This window comes from Anarhichas minor, unplaced genomic scaffold, assembly GCF_050575085.1.
Source record: "Anarhichas minor isolate MPS153535 unplaced genomic scaffold, ASM5057508v1 ptg000017l, whole genome shotgun sequence".
Lineage (NCBI taxonomy): Eukaryota > Metazoa > Chordata > Actinopteri > Perciformes > Anarhichadidae > Anarhichas > Anarhichas minor.
In genome coordinates, this window is record NW_027466463.1 from 20,291,487 (window position 1) to 20,314,792 (window position 23,306).

The 23,306-nt window shown below is 41.9% G+C and overlaps 1 protein-coding gene across 1 annotated transcript; it reads left to right on the plus strand.

Moving 5' to 3' along the window:
* Positions 1 to 30: 30 nt before the first annotated feature.
* On the plus strand, positions 31 to 19,402 carry LOC142951489 (uncharacterized). Its single transcript, XM_076093049.1, has 15 exons — positions 31 to 129; positions 2,413 to 2,548; positions 5,095 to 5,166; positions 7,113 to 7,136; positions 9,068 to 9,102; positions 9,837 to 9,977; positions 10,251 to 10,317; positions 10,441 to 10,479; positions 10,673 to 10,923; positions 12,543 to 12,635; positions 13,274 to 13,366; positions 14,769 to 14,861; positions 16,758 to 16,839; positions 16,994 to 17,100; positions 19,031 to 19,402. Exons 1-15 carry the CDS (start codon positions 31 to 33, stop codon positions 19,226 to 19,228), a joined length of 1,530 nt encoding a protein of 509 aa, XP_075949164.1. The 3' UTR covers positions 19,229 to 19,402.
* The last annotated feature ends 3,904 nt before the right edge of the window (positions 19,403 to 23,306 follow it).

Sequence of the window (23,306 nt, forward strand, 5' to 3'; positions counted from 1 at the left end):
CCAATCAGAGCTCTGTGGGCGGGATCAAGAATGGGGACTTTATGTTCCCGCGCCAGAGCCAGAAAAACTACAAAAGGTGCGACCAAGAAAATGGCGGCAAGCGTGGAAGAGATCGATGGCGACGCAGCGGTGCCGGTTGCCGTGAGTGAATTTACAGAACTCTTTAAATCGGTAGATTTCGTTAAGTTAACGACTATTAACAGACGCTGCTGCTGTGACGGCGGCGGGACGGATGCGTCGCTGGCTTCTGATTGGTTTAGGCAAAAATAATCATTTAGAAAAGGTCACAAATATAAAGTTATATTTTAATAAAAGCTCAGTGATTTTTATAAAACAGCTGGTCACTGTAGTTTTCATCAAACATCTCTCAAACTGGAGGAAATAGTGTATTTGTTGGGGACTACTTTCTGTGGTGGATTAATCCACACATGGAGAAAGAGGAGTTTAAATGTTTTCTATCCCGCGGTCGCCACTTTCTCCCGTTCGTCGTTTGCTCTGAATGCGTGACGCTGTTTAAACATGCAAGCTCAGCAGATACTGTATGAACGTACACAGAGGGAAGGTCACGTAGCTCAGCCGAGGAGTCACCGCAGCAACAGTTTAGGCTTTGCTGGTCGTGAAGAGGCCGTTGCATCACTTGGTGGTGAGAAGCTTAAAGAGGACGAGTGGTGGGAGGAATCACCAGTTTAATCTTAAGAATATTTTGTATTTTATAAACGTATCGTATTTAATTTTATGTAAAATCTCAATCTGTAAAGTAACTATTAGTGAAAGCCGTCAAATAAATGTCGTAGTTGTGTAAAAAGCACAATATTTCCCTCTAATGTAGAAGTATTAAGTTACATAAAATGAGTAAAGTACAAGTACCTGAAAACCTTACCAAAGTACACTCTGTACTTTACACTCTGTGTAAATCTACTCATTTACGTTCCGCTGCTGACAAACAACAATAATCTGATGAACCACAGATTATGTATTTTATTGCTCCGTGATATTGACTGATGATGATTCTGCAGCTGAGACTATAAACTGTGTTTGTGTTCGAGCTGCACCTCTGAGATTAAAGTCAAAACACAGACGATGATCAGAGGCTTCAACACACGGACACGGAAAGAGCAGTTTGGATGCCGACAACGATTACGCCATAAACTCTGTGTGTGTGTGTGTGTGTGTGTGTGTGTGTGTGTGTGTGTGTGTGTGTGTGTGTGTGTGTGTGTGTGTGTGTGTGTGTGTGTGTGTGTGTGTGTGTGTGTGTGTGTGTGTGTGTGTGTGTGTGTGTGTGTGGGCAGTGGATTCAAACTGAAAACTGCTGATGTAACGAGAGGCTTGTGTTTAATCTGACGTGTAATCCTCTTTACGAGATTTGACTCTTATCTCGCCGGTTGAAGAAGCGTTTGGTGACTGTTACTTCCTGTAGTACAGTATACGCAGTACTAGCAGTGGTGGGAAGTAACTAAGTATATAAATATGATTTTTGCGCACAAAACATATAAAGAGGTTATTAAATATGATAAATATATATAATAAATGTAACTATTAAACAGTTTGTTCAAGTACAGCTGGAACTATTAGTCGTCTGTTTTGATGATTGTTACGGAACATTTCACGGTTCCAGCTGCACAGATATGAAGTTTCGCTGCTTTTTCTTTTAACAATTTTATTTAATGTCAACGTATCAGTGAGAACGTTTCGGTGCGACGGCATTTTTCACTATTTTTTACAAACCAAACAATCAATTAATGTAGAAAATGATCAGCGTATTATTCCATAATGAAAATAATCACATCATTAGTTAACAGTTCAAAATGAGCTCCAGCTCAACCAACAGGAGTCATTCAGCTTTCACCCTATTGCATGATAATAATCTAATACAACTATATATAATATAGTAGAACATATAGTAGATATAGTAGAACAGTCACAGTTTGAATACTACATTTTCATGATTACGCCCACATACAGAGTATTTCTACAGCGTGGCTTTAGGTAAAGTATCTGAATACCTCCTCCTTCACTATCTATCTATAGTAGCTATAGGATGAGCATCTTGATGATGATGATGATGATGGTGATGGAACATGAAACACACTTGTTCAGAGGTGCTTGTTTAGGAAGCTAGTGACAGTGAGGACGACGTGCACACGGGCAGAAGGGACTATTTTTATCAGTCAGGCTGTAACACGAAGCGCCGACCCGACATCAGGAAGTATAAATAACTGGTCTTCACCGACGCAGTGTCTGTTTACATTCGGTGGTGACGGACTAACTTCTGCCCGCCGGAAAGACAAAGTGTCCATGAAGTGTGCGTCATGCTTGTATTTTAATCTTTGAAAGCAGGTGGGTCAGCAAATGTGTCACGACTTGTTTCTGCGTGAGACAACCCGGACTTAACTCTGTCCCGCTCTCCTGCAGCCCGACCTGCGACCGGCAATGGACTGCATGAACAACGCCCCCAACAGCTACAGCTCCGGAGACACCATGACCTCCTCCTTAGCCAACGTCACCATCAACGAGCAGCACCGCCAGGAGAACGGGGTCATCATGAAAGGTCAGAGTCAAGTCGGTTTTATTTAAGCAGCACAAAGTCACGAGGCTTTACTCTCCGAATACAGGTATGAAAACCTCAGACACGCAGCAGATGATGAAGAGAGATGCTGACAGTAAACACGCCTGATGCACAATAAGTGGACGTTCAGACAGAAGCAAGAACCTGCGAGTGTCGAGTAACGATGAAATATCATCCAGGAAGTCATAACTCTGAAGGTTAATCAATACTTGAAAGCGCTGCACAGCGTCCTGTAAAACCAGCAGAGTTTATCACGACGTGATCTGCTTCCACGTGTTTGATTGGCTCTCGCTGGATGACTTCACTTTGAGTGCATTCATGCAGCGTCGCCTGAACGCGGTGACGTGATGCTGATGACATCATGCGTACTGTCAGTACATCGCGGGTAAAGCACTCGTATAAAAACGCCTCTCTGCCGGTGAGCTGTTAGAAATACACAAAAACGAATGATGATGGAAAATTATTTTATAAAAATAAATAAAATCGGATTGTTATTATTATTATATTGTTCTTTAATCGTAATTATTATTATGATTGTGAAAGTAAGGAATTATTTTATTTTTATTCTATTTTTTTATTTGCCGTATAGTCTTGTCAATGGTTTTATACGTTTTTATTTTGATCATGTGACCCAGCTGACTTGTGGGTAAAGTTTGAGACCCTTAGGTTAAAAGTCACTGTGCCTTTAAATTAGTGCTTTAATCCCAGAATATATTCCTCAATGATCTCAAAGAGAAGGATTCATAAAGAGTCAAATCTCTCACGTGCAGTTTTACTATAAGTCACTGTAGTCGGTAGAGATCGGGGGGGGGGGGGGGGGGGGGGGGGGGGGGGGGGGGGGCTCCACAGTTTCAGCTGCGCTTTGTTTTAATCAGCTTTACATAATGGATACAAGACATGCTCGACTGGCCCGAGCGCCCGGCTGCAGCTGCACTGTGCTCTGTGATGTGGGTCAGAACGAGCTCCTGTCGCTGCATTCAGCCCACAAACAACCGGCTCCTCACGATGCGCAGGAAGATAAAGACACGTCTGATGATGAGTCCTGAAAGGATAAATAAATGTCTTGTTTGTCAGTTTCACAGTTGGATAAATAAAACCGTCCTGGCGGATTGTTCAGTAGCTTATAACCATTTTCAGTTTCTCCCTTCTCATCCCTTCTTATCAACCGTACGGCCCATTAGTGCGTAGCCTCGCTTTCCCCAGTCTGCAGCCCTCGCTGGTGCAGTCCTTCTCCCCGTTTTCACTTCCCATCATCTCGCGCACAAACAGGAAGCAGCAGCACACACAGTCAGGTCGGCCCGTCAGCGGTGAAACACTACGTGAGTACCTCGATCATCTGTAGAAGAGCGTAGAAGACGTAGTTAGGAAGTGTAGTATCTGTAGTGTAAAGGTGGTTGTGTGGTTGTGTTTAGTTCAGAGCAGTAAATTGGATTCAGAAATGTCATAAATTAATTAGGAATCAACTTAAAATGTGATCCTGTCGCTCTTAATTTTACCCATAAATGCAGTTAAAGTGGCGAATACAAAAATGCATTTTATTTTATTTTTCTAAATCTTTTATTGTGTCGCAGATATGACAAAGTCAGCACATCAAATGTAGAACTTGGCGTCTGTGACAGAAAGGAAGCTGCAGAGAATGATCTCTCTGCAGCTCCTCTCAGCTCTACGGGGCTTTATAGTGAGTTTCAGCTTATTGTTTATCACCTTCAGCGCTCTCACAGCAACGTCTTCATCATGAAAGCTGTCAAAAGTAACAGTCCACTAAACAGCAGACAGACTCAGAGACGAGCTGCTTTTAGCAGATATTTGGTGGTGGAGACCAAAAGCAGAGCTAAAAGAGAGAGAATAGTGGACTGATGGATAATGTGACACAAACAAAGAGTCTTAATGAATCATGTTGTCTGTAACTACTGGATGAGTAAATACGACAATATGCTGACAAATTCAACATATCAACTTAAAGGTGATAATATAACAATATTATGTTCACAAGTGGCCAAAGAAATCTGTTCCTGCAGGTTTAAGTCTGTTAGAATATATTTAGTTCTTTGATAAAACATAAAAGATGTAAATCTGCACTAATCCAGGTACAAGTACACAACAACGCAGTACTGAAGTCCAACAGATAAATACATTTGTGATGACTATATTGAACAAATTTATCGCAACGGTCTTAAAACATTTGTCTGATTCTTTCCTCTTCCTCTTCCTCTTCTTCTTCTTCTTCTTTCTTCTATGTTCCATGAGTTTCATCTAGAACCCACCTCGAGTTTCCAGCCAAGAACCCTTATCTGAATACAATCTGGATAAAAATGCATTTTAATCTAATCATTCAACCTCTAGATCTGTTTTAACAGGTTTTAATGGTTTTGCTGCACAAACGGTTGATAAATAACTCAGACTGAATGTTTCAATCGCTGTAATTACTTTTCACAGCTCACATGAACATTGATTGTGATTGATTCTTTTTCACGATAAACCTCCATCTTGACCTCCAGCTTGACCTCCCGTTTACCTTTATTTCACAGAGACTGAAGCAGCGCTCAGTGAAAACGGTTTGAAACCTGAATCCGCGCTGTGTGACGACGAGGTGCCTCCTGGTACGCCGCTCCTGCACTCCTCACGGCCTGCAGCTTTATTAACTCAACCTAACCCTCATTTAGCATGTTTCAGTTCTCATTGCTCCTCTTCCACATTAAACTCCTTCTTGTTTCACAGATAAAACTGAAGAAATGTTTCTTTGTTTCTTCATTTTCTTCTTTTCTTTCAGCATGTCTTGGTTTAAAGTTTTCTGCTTTTCTGCCTGTTTGCTAATGTGTGCTTCAAACATGCGTTTCTGATATTTACAGCCTGCTGGCACATCTGTGTTGTCACTGCAAACAAAGTGCAATAGGAGAGACTAGCACCCAAAGACAACGCCTGTAAGAATTAGCCACAGTAGCTCCTCTCCAGTCTGGGTCGAGCATGCTTTGATCACAAACAACGAGAGTGACAGCGAGTCCAAAGCGTAGTGGAAAGTAATGTCATCAGGTTCAGAACACTCCTCGATCTGTTCAACAGCTCCTGCAAACGTGAGGAATACCTCAGCGGCGAGGTCAGGAGGTGTCGCTTCAGAGCCGATTTAGCTTCCGTAATCCTGCGAGATTAGGCTGAGATTGAGGGGTTGAACTGTTAGCTACATTTCTGACTGACTGACATCTATTTATCCTGCAGCAGAGACGTCTGCAGAGGAAGCCGGCGTTGGAGCTGAAGTGCCCGAGCTCTCAGAAACAGAGAGCCCCTCACGTGGAGACGAGGGGCAGCTCGGTACGCCGCCGGTCTTTCAGCTCCCGCCTCTTTTCAGCTGCTTGTGCATTTTGGTTTGTTTTCCTCGTTTGACTCTGTTGGGATTTGCTTTCTTACTTGAGGAGATTGACACCCCTCACATGTCTGTGTGATAAGTATGATTAGCTGTTTAGTTTAGCTTAGCATAAAGACTGGAAACAAGGGGGAACAGCTAGCCTAACTCTGTCCAAAGCACCTCTGAAGCTCACTAATTAACCATGTTGGACAGCAGACGAGTCGGGCTTCAACCACAGACCATTTTATCAATGAATCAATTGGTCTATAAGACACCATAGAACAGTGAAAGATCACAATATCTCAGATCACAGGGCGATCAAATCTCTTGTTTTGGTCCTAAAAGGAAAGTAAAGCAACAAGTGATGTCATTTATTTTGATGAAAATTGAGTTGATGACATTTTTAAAGGTAATCAACATGCTCTATTATATTATTAAATAATATATAACATGTTCTTTAGAGAGCTTTAGCCAGGCTAGCTGTTTCCATCTGCTTCCAGTCTTTGTGCTAAGCTAAGCTAACCGGCTGTAGCTTCATACTGAACACAGTGGTGTTGATCTTCTCATCTAACTGGCTGCAGGAAAGCAGATACGTTCTGAACTATTCCTTTAAGCTGTTTAACCAAAGCTGCTCTCCTGTTTCTCCTGTTTTGCATACATTTCGCTTATTTTCTTTTTCTTTCAGCTTCCGAACTGGAACAGAGTGTTTTCTTTCTGTTGCTGCTTCTCTTCCCTCGCGCTCGCTCTCACGGTTGATGCTTTGCTCCTTTCAGAACTGCAACTTGATCTCAAACGGACTCAAACATGTCCTTGTTTTATAAAAGTAGAAGATGGTTTCATCCCGGCTATTTCAGAATGGGGGGAATGAGCCAAACCGCAGGCTGATGTAAGACTCCTGTGATCTGTTGAACAGATGCAGAGCTCCCGGTGGAATAATGTTAAAACCAGAAGTACCACACGGAGCCCCAGTTAGGTGTGGCAGCGCTGCTCCACGTCAGACTGGTGGAAACCTGAATGTTTGCATGTTGATCTCTGTGTGTGAGTGAGCTATTGTAACAGTTATGTGCTCAGGGCTTCCTGCACTAACTGAAGACGTGCTGTATGGAGGCTTTGTATTGATTTCTCTTGCAGTGAGCGAGTGTATTAATCATGAATGACAGGAACTCATTATAATCTCTTTTCTCCATTTGTCTCGTCACGTTCAAGCAGCAGCAGGAGCAGCTTCAACAGGTAGGCTGTTTCATGCTTTATTGATCGCACTGGACTATTTATTGACTGCAGGAGATGGATATGAGTACAGTTATAACTCCAGGTGGACAAAAAGATGTTCTCTTTTCATAATATCATGTGTGTTACACTAATGATTATAGACATTCACAGGGTTTAATTACGAGTAATTGATCATTTAAACCACGTAAAAAGCTAATTTCACATTGATTAATTACATTTGCATTAAATTAATATTAATATATTATATATGTTCTCTAGATATGTAAAAAGTCATTCAATTTGCCATTCAATTTAATTAAAAGCGTAATTATTGATTCATAATTCAAAGTGAGGACCTATAACCATTAATTAAGCTTTTAATGCATCATTTAACAGTTTCTTTCAAAGGTCTTTTGGGGGACTGCGTTGTTTTACAGTTCACAGAAGGAGTTCACACTTTATTTCATATTTTATTCACTATTTTTAGGATGAAAAAGCCAAATTTGATTGGTTTCTTGTTGGTTGTGTTCACTGGTATGCGTCATCTGTTGTCCGTCACCCCGGTGTGATGCATTCATGTCCATCTCCATCTCATTTTACTTTCATGTGAGCCGCCATTGATCACGTTTTGCATCTTCACCTTTCATAGCTCTCTCAGTTTCTTCTGGTTCGTGAAATAATAAAACCGGACTCTTTGATGTCATCAGTTGTACAGTTCTGTTCACTCCTTCAGTTTATTTTTTTTGTTTCAACGGGGAGATGGAAAACAAGTGCTGTGAATGTCCTCATTAATCTGCTTTCCAAACAAATTAGCAAAGCCTGGTGCTTCTGCAGTCCGCACTGAGTTTGTGTTTGCGGGCGACGGGTCAGATCCCGCTGTAGACGGAGCCGCCGGGGCGGTCGTTGACTTCATGGGAGCTTCCTGCCCCTTGGACCCAGGAAATGAAGCGGTGGGGGAGTGCGGGAAGAGGCTGAGTGAGTCTTTATGGGCCTCTGAAGACCTGGGCTCCGGGCCGGAGATCAGACGGGACGACGGGACGAGCCCCGCGGACTCCCAGAGGGCGATCAGCCTCGACGCCTCCGAGTGCCTGGCCGAAATGAGCAATCTGTCCGGGATGTCTTTAGTTCGCAGCGAGGCTTTGGAAGACCTGACGTCCATCGGACACAGAAGCTCGAGGGGCAGTCAAGGAGAGGAGTCTCTCGTCTCTGAAGATGGAGCGGATTTAAACTCCAGAAGCACCCCCCCAGAAGCACAACACACACAAAATCTGCCACACGTTGACTCTCAATCAGAAGATCTTCACAGTGGCAGGAACATTTCCCACAACGAGAGCCCGTTAAGCAAAACGCCATCTGAAAACAGCAGCCGTGACTCATCGTTACACAGGGCCGGCCATTCAGAGCCCCACATTTCTAATGACTCAGACTCGAGTGTGGCTCAGACCACCGGTACCGCCGAGCTCCAGAAACCTGCCCCCCAAAGCCCTGCAGCCAGAAAGTCTTTGGTTCCAGTCGCTATTTTCAAAGGTCTGTTTGCTGTCGTATTCACCGGTTCAGAGTCCTCTTCAGTTAACTCCTTCCACTTCTTTCTGTTACAACGCAGCTTCTACCGTATGTTATGCTGCACACCCCCCCCCCCCCCCCAAGTTCTTTCTCTATTGGACGTTAACTCTGACCCGAGGAGAAGCTTGTTGTCCTCCCTCCCCACTTTTTCTTTCATGTCTCCATCTCTGCTCACCTTGCTGGTTAATGCGGCCCACGAAAAAAATCCACTTTTTCTTTTTGGGTTTCCACCATGCATGCTGCATATCACCAACATGTATGTTTTGCCATGTGAATGTGTTCAGGCACACACTGGGTAGAAAAAGTCTTTCACTTGGGTAGAAAATAAAGACGAAATGAAAGTATATTAAACTTTAAATCTAACACCTGCTCCTCTCTTCTGCCTGTAGCTCCAGCAAAGGTGGACAACAGCTCTGCAGATAAGGTACGTGACCAGGAACGTTATTAAAGATGTCAATCATTTCTTTCCTCAAAGGGATCGTTCTGGTTTATTACAACTTGGAACATGTTTTATTAGCTTTGTAGCAATTCTTCTATTGCACTATTGATCTTGAAACATGGCGACAGTGGAGATGATCAGACAGGTTGTGAATAAATCTGCTGGTTAGACAGCTCGTGTTTTGAGAGAGAGCATCAGTTTGTTAAAATCATAGTCTGTATAGAAGAAATGGGCGTTGTTATCGTGACATCACCCGTTGGTTTGTGGACTACGGGTTTGAAGCCTCAAATTGGTCATTTTGGACGACTATCTTGTTTAGTGCAACCAGTGAACAGGAAGTGACCATATTAGGACTGAGCAGGAGTGACGTAGAGACGCCGTATACGTCTCTGGTAGAGACCTGTCAATCGCCGTGTAGCCCCGCCCTAAAGCATCCCCTGCTTTATGGTCTGTTTGACTCTAAATGGACCATAATGTACTAAATGAACATCATGCTGTATTGAAGAAGACTTGAAAGACTTTCACAACTGATAGAATTGATCACCGAGATTATGGAAATAAGACCCAAGTTGTAACTAACCGGAATAATCCTTTTTATGAAACACAATCATTCTTTTCCATCATTTCTCATTTGTTGAGTCGTTCCTCTGTTTCATGTTCATTGTCATTTAGAACTTTTGTTTTTTACGTATTCATTTTTTTCCCTCCTCATGACAAAGACACAAACTGCCACCAAACCAACCACTTCCCCTAAAAGACCATCCATAGTCACCAGGGGCAACAAAACACACCCTTCCTCCCGAAACGGCCCCAGCTCCATCCCCATTAAAGCCAGCAGCCCGGGGCCCAAGCAGCCCGGAGTAAGTACGGCTCTGAACCTGAGCTTGTGAAACACACGATGGATGGATGCGCAATTTCCTCGTCATCTTTTGGGAGGTTAAAGAAATATAAATGCACCAAAACCTACATTTATTGTTATTGTAAATGACCATAAACACCAACCAAAGCCTCGTCCGCTCATCACTGATGACTGTTTGACACTCATGTGTTTGTGAACAAGATGTACGTGTCTTTCTGAGGTAAAAGCAGCATCTCTGCTGAACACTAAATAACTTTTCATTCTTGTTTTTTAGAGCCTCGGTGGCGCAAAACCTCAAACCCCGGGAATCAAAGCTTCTGTCAGAACTGCAGCTCAACAAGGTACGACAACTTTACACTTAAGTGTTTTCATTTACCATAAATCATTTTCATTTCTTTTTTATTCAAGCGATTAGTAAGATTTAAGGATTACTTATGATGTGTCATATTGTTTTTGTGATGCAGCTAGTGCCAAGAAACCTCCCACTCCAAAAAATGACAAAGGTAAAAAAATGAATAAAGAAAAAGCTAATCATTAGCGATCACTTTTAGCTTAGCATATAGCCAGTCCTGGATCAAACTTGGTCAGCTTCTAGCCAGCAGAGATGCTAGTCTTTATATATTTATATTTATTATTTTACTTTCATCCACGACTTGTTTAAAACTCTCTGACTCGTCGCTTCTCCGATTGCTTAAGATGGGAGTGGACAGAGCAGCCCCGGCACTCCCAAATCTCCCGCTAGCCAAGCGCTCTCTGCCAAGGCGGCGGCCGAGGCCAACAAAGTGAAGAGGGTCGCGGTGGTGCGCTCCACACCCAAATCCCCGGGCTCGCTGAAGAGCCGCCCGCCGGCCCCTCTGGCTGCGGCGGCGCCCATGCCGGACCTGAAGCACGTCCGGTCCAAGATCGGCTCCACAGAGAACATGAAGCACCAGCCGGGAGGTGGAAAGGTAACCTGAGTCCTTCATCCAGCTGTTACACCTCGCACCTCACACCGCATGCAGTCCATCCCTCTACTTCAGTCTGCAGATCAGAGGTTTAGATCCAGTTCTGGAGGCAGAAATGATCTAATTTGAACATTTAAACCTCACTAAGCAGATCTAGATATCTACTAACTTCTAAGACACATGGCCTTTGTTGTCTTCAAAACGTTTCGACTGCATTTCCTTTCTTGCAAACCCCGTTTTTAAATTGTGTTTGTTTTGTTTTCATTGTTAGCTTCTTGTGCACAGTCTTTGAAAGCACAACGATTCTTACCGGGACAAAAAGCACCAGGAACTTCTTGGTGGAAACTTGTCATTGGATTTTCAAATAAAAAAGGCTTAAATGTTGGATCCGCCCACTGGGTCTAAATCAGCCAGAGCCTCTGAGAAATGTTTGTGGAACTAAAACTCCAATTTGCCTTTTGATGTTTTGAGTGTTGTCTGATCAACACAGTCCAATGTGCTCTGAGTGTGTGTGTGTGTGTGTGTGTGTGTGTGTGTGTGTGTGTGTGTGTGTGTGTGTGTGTGTGTGTGTGTGAGGTCCATTTTAGCATTAAAAGCACTGCAGTCTTTGTTCTAAATTCGTCTTGGCTACAGTCACTTGTTTGGTGTTTTACTGCTGAAATTTAGGGGAAATTTGTGTTTTGCGATATTTATAGACCAAATATAAATCATTTAAAGTGTGACAATATTTATCTCCCTGACGTTTAAATGGCGGATCAAAGAAACAGAAGAGAGGAGGAGGACACACATTGCAATGATTCCTGTATTTGGTCCTCGAAGGAAATGAGAGGAAGAGTTTCAGGAACAGTTTGGAATACAGCCCAGTGTCGTCTGCATAGAGATTTAATAGAAGACGAACAGACGTTTCCATTCAAATCAACGTGGCTGGATGGTCAGAGCGGCCATTGTGACCATTGTAGAGGGCTAACTTCTGTATAAACTACAACTTACGGCGAGTCGCGGACTCACTGAGGTGGGGTTACGATTAAAAAGAGCAGCGGAGTAACATTACGAAGCGTAGACAGCCGGAATAAATTTAACAACTTAATGCTTCATCCACACACTCTTGTCAACGCGAAGGAAAGCACATTGCTATCGACAGAGTGACATCTTTGGTCGGCTCATTTTCTGTAACCAGTGTAGCATTAAAGCATGGTAGAATTAGTATGTTAACTAGCTAGCCTGCTAATTCCACCATGCTTTAATGCTACACTTGTTACAGGAAAATGAGCCAAACAGCGGGCTTGTCCGACGGTCCCTCCGCCTCACTCCACTGCGGAGGACAAGCTAGCTAGCTAACTAGCCAGTTATCCGTCTCTAGAGCTGCGTCCTGCGACAACTGGTCAACTAAAAAACAATCGCCGTTTTCTTTTGTTCTAGTCAAACGGCTACAGAAAACAGTTCAATGTCCGCTCTACTCCTATTCTGTTTCTATGGTTATCTCTTCTCCTCTCCTACACCTCGACCTGCATGTTACACAAAGCAACCCAAGTAAAGTAAAGCTTCTCTCAGGCTTCACAGCTCATGTGTCAAACCATCGTCTCCACTCAACAATCTAAACACTGCCGTTTTCATTCTTCCAGGTACAAATCCTTCATCAGAAGGTGGACTATAGTAGTGTCCAGTCTAAGTGTGGCTCCAAAGACCATGTGACTCATGTACCCGGTGGCGGCAATGTGAGTAACTGAGGGATGAACTCAACACCAGACTCTTGAGTATCTCTGCAGTTATGAGCATCAAAACCAACTTTTGGTAAAAAAAGGATATAAAGACGAAGGTGCTCTCTTGTTTTTGCTCTCCGACGGACTTCTGAATGGAATATGTACAAATATGTCACAATCTGCTCAATAAGACACTTTAATATTTAGCTTTTTCTCTTTAGTTCACCAAACGCTCAAGGTGCAATTAACTAAAAGCTCACTGCTTTAAATGCGTCAAAGTTGGCATCTGTAACATTTGATTCGTTATATTATATATGATCTATATGGTCAGTGTGTGCTGAAGTAGAGAAATACTGATTTTATTTTACTGATTTTTTAAATATAGCTTGTTGGGTCTCACCTGTCCTGGTTCAGTAACGGAGCCAGAAGTGTCACATTCTGCAGTATTTGTATTTTAATGCTCTAAGTTATAAGAATACGCCCAGTAGTATCTATTGTGGTGGAATAAACGAGTGTGACAAAGTTATGGATGGCAGCTTTAATGAAATCAGTCAAAAAATGTGTCTTATATTTCCTCCATTTTGGGCTGGTCCCCCTCTATTCTCATTTAAAATCTTCTGAAGACTTGTATTTATGTTCTCGCACTTCTGCAGGTCCAAATCCTGGATAAGAAGATGGACGTGGCCAGCGTCCAAGCTCGCTGTGGATCTAAAGACAACTTAAAGCACATGCCCGGGGGAGGCAAGGTGGGGAACCCTTTTGTTTGACTTTCACCTTTCGAAATAATTGCACTTTTTTTCTGAGCTCACATATAGTCGTCAATATAGTAGTGTGGTCGTTTGATGGTCTCACTCTCATAAAAGTCCTTCCCCGTCCTCTTTAATCAGCCATGTTCTCTGGTTGGATCTCTCTCCTCTAAGATCTAACTTCCTCTCCAGCACTGGTCCTCACTCGCAGCTCTGCTGCTGTTGCTTCCTCCAGGATAACCGTCTTTCATATCAACTTTCCAGGTTCAAATTGTTGAAAAGAAGCTGGACTTAAGCAGCGTGCAGTCCCGGTGTGGCTCCAAAGATAATGTGAAACATGTACCCGGTGGTGGCAATGTGAGTAGATGAGGGATTTGGCCCCGTGGCGAGCTGCAGGTATGCAGTTGTCGCCAAAAACCCTTCTTGCTGCTTCTCCTGAATGCATCTTCACAAAGAAGCAGGACTCAACGTGCACGAAACCTGCTGTGTGTTCAACCCTCCTGACCTCGATACTCCCAACACTGTTAACACCTCCTTATAACGGTTTTATCACTAATACACAGGCATGAGCATTTCATACTGATGACTAGAGCAGCACTAAACCAGAGATCAGTGGTGGAACGTAACCAAGTACATCTACTGTAGTGTTGTACTTGACGTTACTGTGAGGATGCTGCTGCAGTAACATGAGAGGTTTTTTTAAAGGGACTCTGGTGCTGAGAAACAATACCGCATTTGTCCACAGGGACCGCCAAAATCAACAAAGTGAAAGTTCCTCATAGTAGCTTTAAGTACACATTAGAGTTACTTGTACTCTTATTTATTTAATATTGTACTTTTTGCTTTCCTTCATTTATTGAATCGCTTCAGCTACTTTACACATTAAGATTAATACACACAAAACATATGAAGAGTTTATAAAATGTGATGCATTGTCAAAGGACAATTTTAACTCCTCCAGGTCAACAGTTTTCAAAATCTGACACTTTGAACCCCCCTCCCCCCATCAAACAACAACCCTACAGTTCCCATAATTTGTGGGTTTTGGGGGGGAAGTGTGAGTCACTGTATTTTTGCAGATATTTGCATATATTTTAGCATTTTGGCACCATTACAAGCATGCCGAATTAGCTGTTAGCAGTTCCTGTTTGCAGTGTACTCATGGATGTACAGACAACTATCACCGGATTACTTTGATACTGAAGAACATTTAAAAACATGTTTTTTCTCAGGCAGGTTCTTCAGTTATGACCTTTATTTTTCTAGAGGATTTATCAGCCACGTTCTCTGGTTCTCTGGTTGGATCTCTCTCCTCCAAGATCTAACTTCCTCTCCAGCACTGGTCCTCACTCTGCTGCTGTTGCTTCCTCCAGGATAACCGTCTTTCATATCAACTTTCCAGGTTCAAATTGTTGAAAAGAAGCTGGACTTAAGCAGCGTGCAGTCCCGGTGTGGCTCCAAAGATAATATGAAACATGTACCCGGTGGTGGCAATGTGAGTAGATGAGGGATTTGGCCCCGTGGCGAGCTGCAGGTATGCAGTTGTCGCCAAAAACCCTTCTTGCTGCTTCTCCTGAATGCATCTTCACAAAGAAGCAGGACTCAACGTGCACGAAACCTGCTGTGTGTTCAACCCTCCTGACCTCGATACTCCCAACACTGTTAACACCTCCTTATAACGGTTTTATCACTAATACACAGGCATGAGCATTTCATACTGATGACTAGAGCAGCACTAAACCAGAGATCAGTGGTGGAACGTAACCAAGTACATCTACTGTAGTGTTGTACTTGACGTTACTGTGAGGATGCTGCTGCAGTAACATGAGAGGTTTTCTCCGTGCTCAACGAGAGGACTCTTTTCTGTAGCGAAAGCAATACAAGACATTTTTAACCAATAGGATCATTTTTAAATCAATATTTTATGTGAAATTATTGATTTCTTTCTGGATTGATTTTAAATGCCCCGTTCATGATTCCAGCTTCTCAAAAGTGGCGATTAGCAGCTTTTTCTTTTGTCTTAAATGACAATAAACTGAATCAATTTGAGCTCACATGACGGCATTTCTCACTATATTTAAAATGTTTACAACCCAGACAATCAATCTATTAATCAAGAAAATAATCAGCAGATTGATCCATGTTAGAACAAGTCATCTTATATAAAAAGGCTGTAAAATCCTGCTTTTACATTAATGCATTAGTAATAATTATCTATTGATATAAGAGTACAACAGTCACAAGGGACATTTTTACACTTCTAACACTTTAAGTACTGTACTGAATCTTAGCTCTGAATTAGTTTCCATAAAGTCTTTTTCGTTGGTGAAGCGTCAGAGCTTCTACTGTCGCAGCTAGCCGCGTTACGTAATGCTCATGTTCTTCTGTAAGCTTGATAACTCTGTTGAATCTGTGCTTGTCGGTTCGACTGTGATCAGAAAGTGTTTACCACCCAAACCGGCCCCTTAAACAAACATGCATGAATCCCGTGTGTGTTCTTTGGGATTTATGCAAACTGCCTCAAGTTGCAAGATCCGATTTTTTTTATTTCTTAAAAGAAAATCCATTAAAGAAAATATGTATTAATTCCCGCTAAAGACAACTAATTGTGTCCTAAAAGAAGAAGTGCACAAAGAGTCTCTGTCCAAACTGTGCCTGTTGTGATGAGCACTGAGATGACCTCAGCTGAGAGACTGAGCGCTTTGTGCTACGAGACAATCGGCCGTGACGGCAGAGACGAGACTTTGTGACGCACGGCCGGGAAATACGGCTTTAAAACAACAAATCGACAATCTACGTGAGCAGTGCGTGTTAAAGATTAGACACTGACTACTAAACAACTCTAGTTGAGACTTTAATATTTAACCCAGCTCGTCTTCACGTGTGTGATTCAGCCTGAGTTACACCAACATGTGGTTCAATCTTCTTTAAAAGTAGCTCTTCAATCAAGAAAGACTAAGCGAGCTTCTCCTCCGAGTCATCATGAGTGATGTCAATCGTCTTGAGTAATTCATTTGGGTAAACAAGCATCGTCACGTTGATTAAACTTGATGTAATTTTGGTTTAAACTTGGATTTACTAAATTAAGATTTGTTTTTATTTGTGCAACAGAGCTCTGCTTAACTTTAAAATGGGATTTACTCATTTTAAACCTACTTCTGCTAACTCTGATTAGAACTAATCTCAGATTAAATGAATCCTTGTTGGTGCAACTCAGCCTTAGTGTGTCATTGATCCGTGTTTCCTTCCTGGTAGCTGTTGTAGACGACTAACAGGCCGCTCTATAGCATCGGTTCCTCTGTAGCTGCACGTAAACCTACGAGTCCAGAGTGACGTCTGTTACTGTAGTTCTAAAGCTTTATGTCTCTGCTTTGTTTTGTCGCCTTCACAGGTTCAGATTGTGCACAAAAAGGTTGATCTGACCAACGTTCAATCGAAATGTGGATCAAAAGCCAACATTCGTCATAAGCCAGGTACGTCTGTGTTTGTGGTATCCTGCAGGACCCAAAATAATCAGTGGACATAAACTCTTTATTTCAAAAGAAGAAAGCATGTTTGTATAGAACATTTTACATATATATATGTATATATATTCATTTAACTTAATAATAACGGTGTTTTCATCAGGCGGAGGAAATATCGAGATCAAAAGCGAGAAGATTGATTTCAAAGGTCAGTCTAAGATCGGCTCTCTTGACAACATCGGCCACGTCCCCGGAGGAGGACAGAGACGGGTAAGAACACCTGCAACACTGGATGAAGTATTTCTTATTATTATGGGATGGTTGTTGCCCTTGTTCCTGTGATCACGTCCTGCCAGCTGTTTGCAAAGCTAAAGCTTTTTATCTGCATAAGTAGAGCGTTCGCTGCTCTATTGTAGAGTAACAGCTTCACTCGTGATGACGACCTGCAGACTCACCTGAAGATCCTGTAGAGAGATGTTCATGATTCAAAATAAGATGTTATGAATTGAAATAGTGTCACTTAAAGAACAGAGATGTTTGTAGTGAAGGTTACATAAAATAATAGAAAATGTAAAAGTATGAAACAATATCAGGTCTGTATCAAAGAAGCTATATATATATATATATATATATACTGTATATATATATATAATATCATATATAATATCATTTTTCATTAGTTATTATTTAGTATTAGTGCATTAATAGACATTTGTATATCATATCTAGTATTTGTTATATTACCATTATTATGTAAAGCAAGTTGAAATCAGGTTCAGCAGGTTAAGAATATTAATATAAAATATTAGTGTGCAAATGTTCACAGTATGAAGGATATTATCATTTTCTAGATTTAGATATGTATAACAGTGCAGGAAATATAATTTTTAATCGTCTTAATTGGTTGTTTGTCTGCACCAGAGTCCTGATTTTGGACTATGGCAGACCTCATCTTACCCACAATGCAACTCAGATTCCGTTAGAAGTCACCAACACTGATATTTCAACGGGTTTCACACAAAAAACTGACATTTTAATATTGAAGGAGCTGAAGACGCAGCGCTTAGTCATCCGTCTCTCATACTTTCCTCCCCTGAGTTTGGCACTTTTCTCCCTCTTTTGTTCAAGCTTCCATCTTCTCCATCCCGCCGATACGATCATAATCTATTCATTTGTTGTCGTTATCTTTTGGTTCTTCATTTGGTTGTGTTGCGTTTTGATTATGTTGATGCCATCACATGTATTTTTGTTGCATGCCTTGTCATTCCTCTGGTGGGGCTCGTCTGTAGAGGGAGAAGGGGAAGGAAGCCGAGGGGAGTACCTCAGACAGCCCCTCAATCCCCTCCCCCACTGCCACCCCCACTCAGTCACCACAGACTGTCCCCTCAGCTCCCATCACACCCATCCTGACGAACCCCCTCATAAAGATTGAGGACTCTTGTAAGTACGTGTCGTCGGCTGCTTTAAACAGCAGCACAAACGTTTTTAAATTTTTCATTTCACTTCATTTTTGTAACTTTTTTACAGGTTTTAAGGGGTTAAACATGCAACCCAAACATGCTACATAGCATAGCCACATATATGTGGACGCCTGAAACTTACACTGTATAAGTCTGTTCCAGAACTATAAAACTATGGGCATTAATCTGCTACTATAACAGCTTTAGTATAGTACATCATAAAAACTTCAATGTCATAGTAGAATATAAGTTTTAAAGAATTTATCTATATTTAATATATTCATTTAAAGTCATAACAATGTCATGAAGATAAAAGTCATATTATAGTATGTCAAATACAATTCATAGTAAAATATGTAATAAAAAGTCATAATATAGTATGTCGGGAAAAAAAGCTTATTATACAATGTTAAAAAAAATCAGAGTATAGTACGTTAAAAGTCATGAAAAATATATTAAAAAGTCATAGTTCAGTATATCGAAGAAAGACATAAAAAAGTTATAATAATGTGTTTATATTATATATTATCGTATGTCGAAAAAAGTCATAGTATGTCATAAAAAAGTGATAATAAACTTTGCAGGTACATGTATTGAATTCGTGTCATTGAAGTTTTGTAATCCATCAGTGTTCACATCAGTGTCCACCAGATGGCGCTCTTCAACACGTAACATGTGTTCCTAACCCACGCAGCACCTCTCACCCCTCTCACCCGTCTCCGGCCATCTTTTCCCCGCAGATTGAGAGCCACAAGCTGAGCTTCCGCGAGTCCGCCAAGGCCCGCACTGACCACGGCGCTGAGATCGTCTCCTTGGAAGACTCCCCCCACCAGCTCAGCACCGTGTCCTCCTCCGGCAGCCTCAACATAGCCGACTCCCCGCAGCTCTCCACGCTGGCCGACCAGGTGTCTGCCTCTCTGGCCAAACAGGGCTTGTGAATGCACCCTCTCAAAAAAAACCTCCACTTCCTCCACCTCCAAACCACACGACCACGTAGAGGAGTTGCGACGCCTTCCTCCTTATTTTTCACAGGACTTTTTTAGCTACCCATCACTGTTTATCCTTCACTAAACTGCTCTCGAGGCATTACTTGTAGAGAAAAATAAGTAACAAGTAACCCAACATGTATCTCTCTCTCTGGTCTTTGAGCTCTTTATTTGCTATTTCTACCTTTTGTAAGTCTCCCTTTAAGAGTTAAATCACCCCAGCAGAGCCAAACTCTCCCTGTGAATCTGAGGATCTTCTCATTTGTCCTGGTAAATCTGACATCGTCATTTAACGCTTGGTTTCCTGTCACATTGACTGTAAACCCTTTAGAGTCATGTTCTAAATGTCCCTATTGATGGGTGTTCCCCTCATATTTCTTTTGATAAGGTGCCCGGTTTGTGCTGAAGCAGGTTAACAGGGTTAAGAAGTTAAGAAGTTAAGAAGCTGTTAAAAAGAAACGTAGCAGATTATTTCAAGTCGAGGCAGATAAAAAAAAAAAAAAAAAAAAGCTTTCAGACCTCAGTGGTGTCTTTGCTTTGTGTAGTCCCAACACGACACAAGTGTAACCTGGATTAAAAAAAATATATAGAAAACAGAACGGCTAGAGTAGAAACTTTGGTTTGTGTTGGGCACAGTTTTATAATCGTATTCTGTGGATATATGACATGTATTTGATATGAAGAAACATTTGTATTGTGCCTGCTACTGTCAGTGTTATTTTATTTTTTGTTACTGCTCTATTGTAAATGAGCTGAAGCTTGAGGAAAATTGAACCTTTAAACTTTCACGGCCAAACTATTAAGAGTTCATTGATTACAGTATTTAAACTGCTATATGCACATGAGAGCTAGGTAGAATAATCACCGCGATTATTAAGTGTTCTTAAAGCGAGACTACGTAACTTCGGCTGAAAAGAAAACATTGTGAGAATGCTACATGCTAAGCTACTGTTTATCATTTAGCTTAAAATGCTAAGCCATTGCAACAGTAGCACGAGTGCAGATTGAGGAGTCATAAAGTCAGCAAACCGCAGAAATAGAATAGGAGGAGAACGGAAGTTGAAGCGTTATCCGCGGTCATTTAAGTTAGTACAAAAGAAAATGGCGGTTGTTGTTAATTGCTGTAGTGGAAACACACGTTAGTGAGGCTGTAAAGTGTCGTCTCCGGAGACGGGTGGCTGGCCAGCTAGCTAGCTTGATCTTCTCCGGAGCGGCGGCAAAGGGAACGAGTGTAGCCAGTGTAGCACTAAAGCATGGTGGAATTAGCAAGCTAGCTAAATTAGCCAGCCGCCTTGCTAGTTAGTTAGCTAGCTAGCTAATCCCCACCATGCTTTAATGCTGCACTGGTATCACTCGCTTGCCGTAAGTCGGTTTAGTTTATGCGGCCGTTAGCCCCCTACAGCTGTACACATAAAATGGCCGCCTCTCTGACCATCCTACTCCATTGATTTGAATGGGAATGTCTTAGTCTACTCCTATTTCTATTGTTACGCAGGAAACTGAGCATTTAGAACGTTTTGCTAACATTAGCCACCATAAGCTACCGCTCATGAGTGTGTTGAACTATGTAAAAGATGCCGCTTACGACTTTTCATTTGTATTTCCTCTCTCAAGAGTTACAGTCTCACTTTAAAGGGTTGGAAAAAAAACAACGTAGTATTTTAAAATGTACTCAACCAGAACGCATATTGCAAAGCAGACGGCTGGATGACGGCGGGTTGATCGGGCCAAGTTGATACGAGGGGAGACGTCTTGTTTGTGGACCTGAGCGACGGACACAGGACTCAACACTATGAGACTCTAGAAACATGATTTTGTGCGTTTGTCATTGTGTTGAGGCCCCTTTTCCTTAATTGGGACCTAAAGAGTCAACTCAAACTACTAAAAACAAACCCAAACTAAATGTAGTCAGTTAGCGAGGTTCATATGAAGACGGTGCAGATTAAAAAAGATTTAACGACGGGAGTCTTGTATTTGTTGGACACGAATGCAAACCAGCTGCTCTCCTCAATTTGTAACCCTTAAAAAAATATAAACGTCCTCAATATTCCCGGTGACTCGTCACCATTACTCACGTTAATATTAAGTGAAACAACTTCTTGCATGCACCTCATGTAAGTGACGAGTCTGCTTGTTGCCCCCCTTCGTTTCACGAAGTGGTCTCTTTGTATATCCTGTTTTATGAAAGACGTGCTGGTCGAAGACTTAAAAAAAAAAGAAAGTATATGTGGTTATAAAGAGTCGGAACACTTCACTCCCAACTGTGTGCGTTTTTTAAACATTTGTTGCCAAAATAGATATAAAAAACCGCGAAGATGCTTCTTTTAAGTTAGCAGACAGCACTTTAAGGTGCTTGCGATGTGATCTGCATGCTGACTTCTTGGTTCTTCTGTTCCAATAGACCACGTTCGTCTCGGTGTGCAGGAAGGGCTGAGGAGCTACAGTAACGTGCTTTGGGTGGTTTTCTGCAGTAACAAACTCACCTTATTTCAGTTTACGTCTGACGCTGTACAGTTTGTGGAAATGTGATTGTTCTTGTTGTTGTGCATTTGATCAATAACTGGTTTATGATGATTCTTGTTGCTGTATATGTGTATTTGAAAATAAATGCTATGAAGTCACCGTCGTCGTGAAGGAATTGTGAAGTCAGGAATCAGTCCTGGTTTCACCACGTAGTGCAATAAACACACGCAGTAGTGCAATAAACACACGCAGTAGTGCAATAAACACACGCAGTAGTGTTCGCAGTAGTGCAATAAACACGCAGTAGTGCAATAAACACACGCAGTAGTGCAATAAACACACGCAGTAGTGCAATAAACACACGCAGTAGTGCAATAAACACGCAGTAGTGCAATAAACACACGCAGTAGTGCAATAAACACGCAGTAGTGCAATAAACACGCAGTAGTGCAATAAAGACGCAGTAGTGTTCGCAGTAGTGCAATAAACACGCAGTAGTGCAATAAACACGCAGTAGTGCAATAAACACACGCAGTAGTGCAATAAACACATGCAGTAGTGCAATAAACACACGCAGTAGTGCAATAAACACGCAGTAGTGTAATAAACACGCAGTAGTGCAATAAACACACGCAGTAGTGCAATAAACACGCAGTAGTGCAATAAACACGCAGTAGTGCAATAAACACACGCAGTAGTGCAATAAACACACGCAGTAGTGCAATAAACACACGCAGTAGTGCAATAAACACGCAGTAGTGCAATAAACACACGCAGTAGTGCAATAAACACGCAGTAGTGTAATAAACACGCAGTAGTGCAATAAACACACGCAGTAGTGCAATAAACACGCAGTAGTGTAATAAACACGCAGTAGTGCAATAAACACACGCAGTAGTGCAATAAACACACGCAGTAGTGCAATAAACACACGCAGTAGTGCAATAAACACGCAGTAGTGCAATAAACACACGCAGTAGTGCAATAAACACACGCAGTAGTGCAATAAACACGCAGTAGTGTAATAAACACGCAGTAGTGCAATAAACACACGCAGTAGTGCAATAAACACACGCAGTAGTGCAATAAACACACGCAGTAGTGCAATAAACACGCAGTAGTGCAATAAACACACGCAGTAGTGCAATAAACACACGCAGTAGTGCAATAAACACACGCAGTAGTGCAATAAACACACGCAGTAGTGCAATAAACACGCAGTAGTGTAATAAACACGCAGTAGTGCAATAAACACGCAGTAGTGCAATAAACACGCAGTAGTGCAATAAACACGCAGTAGTGCAATAAACACACGCAGTAGTGCAATAAACACACGCAGTAGTGCAATAAACACACGCAGTAGTGCAATAAACACGCAGTAGTGCAATAAACACGCAGTAGTGCAATAAACACACGCAGTAGTGCAATAAACACACGCAGTAGTGCAATAAACACACGCAGTAGTGCAATAAACACGCAGTAGTGCAATAAACACGCAGTAGTGCAATAAACACAGTAGTGCAATAAACACACACAGTAGTGCAATAAACACACGGGACTGAAATCC

What these genes read in the sequence shown, in the direction of transcription:
- LOC142951489 (XM_076093049.1), top strand. Translation starts at nt 31, where the DNA reads ATGGGGACTTTATGTTCCCGCGCCAGAGCCAGAAAAACTACAAAAGGT. An exon ending in CACTCCAAAAAATGACAAAG is followed by an intron (nt 10,480 to 10,672) that starts GTAAAAAAATGA and finishes CGATTGCTTAAG; the next exon opens with ATGGGAGTGGACAGAGCAGC. An exon ending in ACCAGCCGGGAGGTGGAAAG is followed by an intron (nt 10,924 to 12,542) that starts GTAACCTGAGTC and finishes TCATTCTTCCAG; the next exon opens with GTACAAATCCTTCATCAGAA.